The following is an 8939-nucleotide window of genomic DNA, read 5'->3' as shown; positions in this document are numbered from 1 at the left end:
GCAGCCTCCAGTGTCTCCTGACACTCTAAGATCGCAGGAACCGAGGCCTGGTCAGAGGCAGTGGGGCCCTGCAAAGAAACAGGTGTGAGGAGAGCAGGAGCTGTGCAGCCAGCACCTCTTCTCAGAAGCACAATTTGTGCTTCCAGTGCCCTTCCAGTGCCCTTCCAGTGCCCAGTTGCCTCCAGTGCCCACTCCCAGCCCCTAGGCGGTCTGCTCTACACATCCACTTAGCTTCTCCCGCCCAAGTTTCCGGAACCCCAACTTCTCTGCAGGGACCTGCTGTTCTGGTGGATGATGCTCCATGGTGGAACATGGCAGGGGGCTCAGATCCGAGAGTCTGGAAACAAGAGGTGAGGGGATTAAACACTTGGGTGGGTGGGTAGCACCTATAGACAGAGACTGGCAGGGTTTCTGCCATACCAGAAGGTGGGACTCCAAAGGACTGTGGAAACCATAGACCCACCCCATGGCTTGGACATGTCCTTTGTCCTGCCCAGCCTGTTTTCCTTCCCACACCCCTTCTGACATATTTTTCCTGAGATATTATTAATCTGTACAAGCCTTTTTAAAATTCTCTCCCAGATACACAGTGAAGAAAACATCAGGGAACCATAAGTGTTTGCATTTTAATCTGCAAAGGCTCTGGAGAGACACGGTGACCTTCTGTTTTCAGGGAATGGTTCTTGCCAGCATTTTGTCCAGCCACCACAGATCACGAAGGACAAGCTGGACCACTTCCAGGAGGCTTTCTCTGTTGGCCTCTGGACTTTGCCATGGGCCTCTGTGGCCCTCGCCACCGTGTCCCTAGGTTTCACCAGGACCTTCTATCTCACCCATCTGTAGTGACACAGAGAAACAGGGCCCACGTGTTGAAGGCCCACTGTGTGGCAAGCCTTGTGCCGGTGCTTTCTTCAATGTGAGAGGTATAGGATGTTTTCTGCTACAATGACCTCTAGAAAAATGGGTGCTTGGAAAAATAAAGTCACTTGTACCAAGTCTCTGGAGTAGAAACTGTCAAATCAGGAGAGGCCCCTGTCCTTGCCCCACAGTCTGACACGCAGCCTTCTCCTTCCCCTACCTGTGTCCTCCTCCTTCCCATGATCCCCATGATCCTCCTCCTCCTGCGCCTACGGCAGCAAGTCCAGGGCTGGACACACACTGACCCATGACATGACACAACCAGCCCCACGGTCACTTTCTACTCACGAGTTGGATGAGGCAACAGCCTCATGGAGCTCCACGGAAGGAGAAACAATCAATTGCTGCCCCAAGGTCATTGTCACGTAGGGCGGAGATGAAACTGCTGGGGTCCAGCAGAAGAGCGGAGGCCCTTGGGAGCTCTCCTGCAGGGACAGAGATCACGGGGTTTGGGTTCCAGGCCAGCCAGGAAGAGAGGAGGGCTGGGCAAATTTTAGGCTGAGGGCAGGAACCCAGAATGTCAGGGCTCTGAAGACCCCACAGAACCCTCCTCCAATCTTAACACGCCCTGTTAGCGCTAAGAAGACAGGCCCGAGGAGAAGTGATGTTTCCCAGTGTCACAAAGCATTGTGCTGAACGATTAGCGGTGGAAGCCCTGACTTGAAGACACAGTGGAAAGGGTCTTGACAGTGACTGGTGGGCGCCTCCCACTCTAGCAACAGATTCTCCTTACCTCCTGGGGGCTTGTGAAGGGCAGGACTTCAGGCTGGCACACAGTGTTCTCCTTCCCTGCTGTAAAAGACCACCAATTCCTCCCCGCTGGCTGCCCGCCAGCTTCATCTGAAGACACTCACCACCATTCTGAGAACTCACGACTGGACCTTTTCAAACACCTCCTCCCCCCCCCCAAAAAAAAAATCTCTGCTTCCTGTCCACAAGTGCTGCCTACCATTGATAGGATCTTTTCCACCTGGGCCACTGAGGTCCAGGGTGTACTTGCCCAAGGTCACACTGCAATTCTGAGACAGGGCTGGTCACTGAGTTACTCAAGCTGTGCTTCCCTCCAACCAAACTCAGGCTCCCTCCCCAGCCAACGGCACTCACTGTGACCTCTTTTGGCAGAGGACTTCTTGCCCTGCCAGAGGGGTTTGTGGGCCACAGCCCCAGTCGCTCTTGGTAGTCGAATCTGTTTTCTCTTTAGCAGTGCACCATGCACCTTCTTCTCAGAACCCAGAGCAGGCAGGGCCTCGCTGTGTTCCCTACAGTAGGGGTTTGAAGGACTCCTGCTAGTCACGGGCCAGGGGGGACTGACCCCCTCTCCAACCCAGACACCATACTGTGCTGTGATGCTTTGTTTGTGTTCTGACAAATACAGCTTGCTTGGAGTCAGAGGGCAGAGCTAGCCACTAGTTAACCATAGAGGTCTGGAGGTCTGTACAGAGAGGAGACAGGAAGTGATAAGGCAGGGTGGAGAGAGGATCTAAGCCCTTTTAGTGGGAGGAACCAGAGAGGTAGGAAGCGACTGTGGCTGCTCCCCTGCTTCTCTGCTCTTTTAGGATTCTACCTCGATACCCGATTTCTGTTTTTTATTAATAAGATTAGTTAGATTTATGCCTCAACACACTCATGAGGAGGTGGCACAACTGGGACACTCGAGGACCCGAGAGTGTGAGGACCGGGTTTCTCACCTGGCTTTGGTCCCGGTGCCACAACTGTGGCCTCTGCCACGTTGATCTGCAGGTCCTCTGTGGCCAGGCTCTATTCCCAGTGGGGCTCCAGGCTGGTTCTCAGGGTTACATTCCGAGGTGGAGGGCCAGACCGGGACATCCACTTTGTCTTTTTGTTCCACGGTTCTGGGGTGGAGAGCAGAAACGCCACTGTATCCCCATGTGTATCCCAATGGCCATGGTATCCCCATGTGCAAAGGCAGCCTGACCCCCTTCCCAAAACAGACACCATACTCACGAGGACATGGGTTTCTCACCTGGCTTGGGTCCTGGCACAACTGTGGCCTCTGCCACGGTGACTTGCAGGTCCTCTGAGGCCAGGTTCTACTCCAAGTGGGGCTCCAGTCTTGTTCCCCACGTTGCATTCCGAGGTGGAGGGCCAGCCCGGCGGGACACTCACTTTATCTTTTTGTCCCGTGGTTCTGGGGTAGAGAGCAGAAATGCCACACTGTATCCCCATGAGTATCCCAATGGCCATGGTATCCCCATGTGCAAAGGCAGCCTGACCCCCCTCCCAACGCAGGCACCATACTCACGGGGAGGTTGGGTTTCTCACCTGGCTTGGGTCCTGGCGCAACTGTGGCCTCTGCCACGGTGATCTGCAGGTCCTCTGAGGCCAGACTCTGTTTCCAGTGGGGCTCTAGTCTTGTTCTCCATGATACTTTCCGAGGTGGAGGGCCAGCAGGGGACATCCACTTTGTCTTTTTGTTCCGTGCTTCTGGGGTGGAGAGCAGAAACACCACTGTATCCCCCTGTGTATCCCAATGGCCACAGTATGCCCACATGCAAAGGCAGCCTGACCCCCTCCCCAACCCAGACACCATACTCACGAGGACATGGGTTTCTCACCTGGCTTGGGTCCTGGCGCCACAACTGTGGCCTCTGCCACGGTGATCTGCAGGTCCTCTGAGGCCTTGCTCCATTCCCAGTGGGGCTCCAGTCTTGCTCTCCATGGTACATTCCGAGGTGGAGGGCCAGCCCGGGACATCCACTTTGTCTTTTTGTTCCACGGCTCTGGGGTGGAGAGCAGAAATGCCACTGTATCCCCATGGCCACTGTATCCCCCTGTGTATCCCAATGGCCACTACATTCCCATGTGCAAAGGCAGCCTGACCCCCTCCCCAAGCCAGACACTATACTCACGAGGAGGCGGGTTTCTCACCTGACTTGGATCCTGGCGCCACAACTGTGGCCTCTGCCACGTTGATCTGCAGGTCCTCTGAGGCCAGCTTCAAATCCCAGTGGGGCTCCAGTCTTGTTCCCCATGTTACTTTCCAAGGTGGAGGGCTTGCAGTGGATATACACTTTGTCTTTTTGTTCCATGGTTCTGGGGTGGTGAGGAGAAACGCCACTGTATCTCCCTGTGTATCCCAATGGCCACGGTATGCCCATGTGCAAAGACAGCCTTGACCCCCTCCCCAACCCAGACGCTATACTCACGAGGAGGCGGGTTTCTCACCTGGCTTGGGTCCTGGCGCCACAACTGTGGCCTCTGCCACGGTGACTTGCAGGTCCTCTGAGGCCTTGTTCCATTCCCCATGGGGCTCCAGTCTTCTTCCCGATGTTACATTCCGAGTTGGGGGGCCAGCAGTGGATATACACTTTGTCTTTTTGTTCCATGGTTCTGGGGTGGAGAGCAGAAACGCCACTGTATCCCCCCTGTGTATCCCAATGGCCACGGTATGCCCATGTGCAAAGGCAGCCTGACCCCCCTCCCCAACCCAGACACCATACTCACGAGGAGGCGGGTTTCTCACCTGGCTTGGGTCCTGGCGCCACAACTGTGGCCTCTGCCACGTTGATCTTCAGGTCCTCTGAGGCCAGGTTCTATTCCCAGTGGGGCTCCAGTCTTGTTCTCCATGTTACTTTCCGAGTTGGAGGGCCAGCCCGGGACATCCACTTTGTCTCTTTGTTCCACGGCTCTGGGGTGGAGAGCAGAAATGCCACTGTATCCCCATGAGTATCCCAATGGCCACGGTATCCCCATGTGCAAAGGCAGCCTGACCCCCTCCCCAACCCAGACACCATACTCAGCAGGAGGCAGGTTTCTCACCTGACTTGGATCCTGGCGCCACAACTGTGGCCTCTGCCACGTTGATCTTCAGGTCCTCTGAGGCCAGGTTCTATTCCCAGTGGGGCTCCAGTCTTGCTCTCCATGTTACTTTCCGAGTTGGAGGGCCAGCCCGGGACATCCACTTTGTCTTTTTGTTCCACGGCTCTGGGGTGGAGAGCAGAAATGCCACTGTATCCCCATGAGTATCCCAATGGCCATGGTATCCCCATGTGCAAAGGCAGCCTGACCCCCTCCCCAACCCAGACACCATACTCACCAGGAGGCGGGTTTCTCACCTGACTTGGATCCTGGCGCCACAACTGTGGCCTCTGCCATGTTGATCTGCAGGTCCTCTGAGGCCAGGTTCTATTCCCAGTGGGGCTCCAATCTTGTTCTCCATGTTACTTTCCGTGTTGGAGGGCCAGCCCGGGACATCCACTTTGTCTTTTTGTTCCACGGCTCTGGGGTGGAGAGCAGAAATGCCGCTGTATCCCCATGAGTATCCCAATGGCCACGGTATCCCCATGTGCAAAGGCAGCCTGACCCCCTCCCCAACCCAGACACCATACTCACCAGGAGGCAGGTTTCTCACCTGACTTGGATCCTGGCGCCACAACTGTGGCCTCTGCCACGTTGATCTGCAGGTCCTCTGAAGCCAGGTTCTATTCCCAGTGGGGCTCCAGTCTTGTTCTCCATGTTACTTTCCAAGTTGGAGGGCCAGCCCGGGACATCCACTTTGTCTTTTTGCTCCATGGTTCTGGGGTAGAGAGCAGAAATGCCACTGTATCCCCCAGGGCCTAAGAGTAACTGCTCTTTCCTTAGCAAAATCCAAACCAAACCAAACCAAACCAACAAACATAACCAATGTCTGGTGACTAGAATCTTCTCCAACACACTCACCTCTACTCCTATCAATTCATCCTCTCATGGTTTTCTTTGGTCTTCATCTCCTCTTTGTACTCACAGTCTCCATCCTTCCCAGGTTGTCTCACTCACCCACCACCTCTCCTCACCACCACCCCGAAGAACTTGTTGGCATTGGCTCCTTTACAGGATCAGTCTTCTCAGACTCACTCCACACATCCCCTTTCCAGGAACACTCAAGGAGCCCAAGGCCTCCCTGGACAATCACACCAAAGCCCAGACACTGACAGCTGTCTTCCTGGTGCCCTCCATTCATTCACTCCAAAATTCACATGGGGAAATCTGCACCAAATACTCAGTAGTCTCATGGATACCCGGTGTTCAATTTTTCCCTTCAGCCTCCATTCAAGTTTTCCTCACACCACACTTTAATCTTAATTGTTACCTTGCTCTCCATTTCAACCGATTATCCTTTTGTCCTGCATCCCGCTCCCACACCTGCCCGTGAAATCATATTGTTCTTCTGAAGGCAGTGGACATATGAGTCATACCTAAAAACCCCACCACCCAGGAACCTGGGGTAGGCCGGTCACGACTGAGACTAACTGAGCTAGCTAATGAGACGCTGGGTTTCAAACAAACAATACTCTCACGAATTCCATCCAGACATTCTACACTTGTACACGTGACAGATGTTTGTTGAAGCCCATGCGGAGTACGAGGCCCTGACCTAGCCCAAAGACAAACTATCCGGCAGTCAGCTTTCTGTTGGCCCAACACGTATCCTCTGGTTTTTTTTTTTTCTTTTCTTTTCTTTCTTTTTTTTTTTTTGTTTTTTGGTTTTTTTTTTTTTGTTTTTGTTTTGTTTTGTTTTGTTTTTTTGAGACAGGGTTTCTCTGTGTAGTTTTGGTGCCTGTCCTGGATCTCGCTCTCTAGACCAGGCTGGCCTCGAACTCACAGAGATCCGCCTGGCTCTGCCTCCCGAGTGCTGGGATTAAAGGCGTGCGCCACGGCCGCCCGGCCATGCACCCTCTTCTTTCACCAAACCCACGTTCTCTCCCCAGTTGTCCACCAGTCTTCCAGGCGCGCCTCAACGCTTCGACGGGTGGGACCGAGTATGGCTTCTTCTCTTCCCTCACACCCTCTCTCTCCCTGCCTCAACTGTTCTGTGGTAATTCCCAGACTGCCCGGCAGCCCGGAGAGAGGCGCTCTCTGAAGGGGTTGGGGTACGGCCTGTGGGGGGCGGCGCCTGTGTGGGCAGAAGGGCCGGGTGGGGGCGAGGAGTGTTCCTCCGGGTCGTTTCCCATCTCCAGCAGGCTTCGCCTAAAGAGGCCTAAAAATGGAGGAGATGGGCACGTTGGCGTGAGGGAGGGAAGAAGAAAGGCACAGAAGAACGCGAAGGTCATACTTGTGGTTACTCCGGACTCCAGCCCTTCAGAATCAGGGAGTTGAGCCCGAGGGAGAAGACGCGGTTCTGGCCCTCGAGTCCTGTCCCTCCGTTGTGACTGGGTCTTCGGCTCCACTTCCTGCCGTGCGTGCCACAAAGGCCAATGAGCTCCCAGCACGCGTCAGTTGAAAACCCGCCCCCTGGTGGCCGCTCTGAGTCCCACTTCCGCCCACACGCGGATGTGGTGCCTGTAGGCCTCTAGTGGTTACTGGTGCTCACTCGACTAATCCAGCCTTTAGCACGGGAGGAACAAATGAGGGTTAGACCTCACATGGTGTTTTCTCATTCAGCAGCAGCCATCGGAAAACCCCAGAGAACACTTCCAATGTCTGAGAACACTGTGTTTCATCTTCTTTGAGTCTGTCTCTGAGCTTTCTTTTCTGTTCCAGGGATAAATCCCTAAATTTCTCTGCTAGCTCTACAGTGTCTTAAGTTTTTTTCTATCTATCTATCTATCTATCTATCTATCTATCTATCTGTCTGTCTGTCTGTCTGTCTGTCTGTCTGTCTATCATCTATCTATCTATCATCTATCTATCTAGCTATCTATCTATCATTTATCTATCATCTATCTATCTATCTATCATCTGTCTATCTATCTATCTATCTATGTATCATCTATCTATCTATCTATCATTTATTTATGTCAGGCCATTGCATGGCATGATGTCTGCTAGGAAACGTCCCTAATTCTTGCTCCACAGACCCAAATGTAACTTTCCTGTTCCTTATCTTTTGTTCTTCTATGTGTATGTGAGCATCTGCACGACAATTCCCCAGTGTACTCTCGGTTGCAATGAGTTCTGATTGCATTTTCTTTGATTCCGGGGATGAATTAAGAGGGAACTGGCTAGCCACAGGATACCCGGCCTTCCTACTCACCAGGTTGGCGTGTCTCTCCCTTTATGTGGCTCTGTCATATTTTTGTATCTTCCACTTTTGTTTTCAGTTTTTTCTTTTGTGCATTCCTGTCTGGTACATCTTGTGCCTTTTTTTTTTTTTTTTTTAAATCCCAGTGCACTCTAGACTATCGACACTTTCCTGTCATCTGATATCTGCTTAGCAGGAAAAACTTCATTTGCTTCTAATTTACAGAAATACACTGGACTTTTTAACTGGTGCATTGTTCCTAAAGTCAGGCACCGGATTAAATCCCATTATGTTAGAACACACATGCACGCGCGCGCACACACATAAGTTCTGAGTTTTTTCTCTGCATCTCAGTTAATTCAACAGTTTATGTTTTGTTGTTGCTGTTGTTATTTGTTGTTGTTTTCAGTGTTAGCTTGGCTCCTCAGAATGCAGTCTGATAAGGACAGGGGTTGAGGGGCTTGTTTGAGTTGTTGCTACTTTTAGTAAAATGTCACCAACATTTTCAGATGAAAATACTTTTTTCTGGCTCTCCCTTTCTGTGCTCACTTTCAAAGACATTCCTTCATCCACTCACCCTCCCAGTCTCCTTACTTCCTTTCCTGCCTGTCTCCCTCTCTTCTTTGCTCCAAAGTCTCATTCTTTCCTTCCTTTCTTGTTTTTCCCTTGTCCATTTCTATTAAAAGATTAATGAACATCCCTTGTGCAGATTTTAAATGTCTTCTTCAAAAATCACAAATGCACTGCGCCTGCCTGGAAGCATTTGTGGCTCTATTGGTTCTTTTGTGAACATGGTGCATGGCATTCATAGATTCTTCCCAATATTGCTAGCTAAGCTCACTTTTAATTTAAAAAAAAAAAAGTGTGTACCACAGGGGATAGCATATGCTTTGGCATATTCTAAACTTAAACACGCCTTTAATCCCAGCACTCGGGAGGCAGAGCCAGGTGAATCTGCTCTACAGAGTGAGATCCAGGACAGGCACCAAAACTACATAGAGGAACCCTGCCTCGAAAACAAAACAATAAATAAAATAAAATAAAATAAAAATAAACATAT

The 8939-nt window shown here is 51.8% G+C and overlaps 1 protein-coding gene across 1 annotated transcript; it reads right to left on the bottom strand.

Moving 5' to 3' along the window:
- Nucleotides 1-65: 65 nt before the first annotated feature.
- LOC131899068 (uncharacterized) lies at nucleotides 66-7149 on the bottom strand. The gene is made up of 15 exons (XM_059250441.1): nucleotides 6971-7149; nucleotides 5291-5455; nucleotides 4995-5159; nucleotides 4699-4863; nucleotides 4403-4567; nucleotides 4105-4269; nucleotides 3808-3972; nucleotides 3495-3659; nucleotides 3202-3363; nucleotides 2903-3067; nucleotides 2607-2771; nucleotides 2023-2177; nucleotides 1652-1710; nucleotides 1207-1343; nucleotides 66-337 (listed from the first exon to the last, which is right to left on the bottom strand). Exons 2-15 carry the CDS (start codon nucleotides 5449-5451, stop codon nucleotides 202-204), a joined length of 2130 nt encoding a protein of 709 aa, XP_059106424.1. The 5' UTR covers nucleotides 5452-5455; nucleotides 6971-7149; the 3' UTR covers nucleotides 66-201.
- Nucleotides 7150-8939: the final 1790 nt, after the last annotated feature.

This window comes from Peromyscus eremicus, chromosome X (assembly GCF_949786415.1).
Source record: "Peromyscus eremicus chromosome X, PerEre_H2_v1, whole genome shotgun sequence".
NCBI classification, from domain to species: domain Eukaryota; kingdom Metazoa; phylum Chordata; class Mammalia; order Rodentia; family Cricetidae; genus Peromyscus; species Peromyscus eremicus.
The sequence above is the reverse complement of the archived record's forward strand: the minus strand, read 5'-3'. Positions and strand labels throughout refer to the sequence as shown.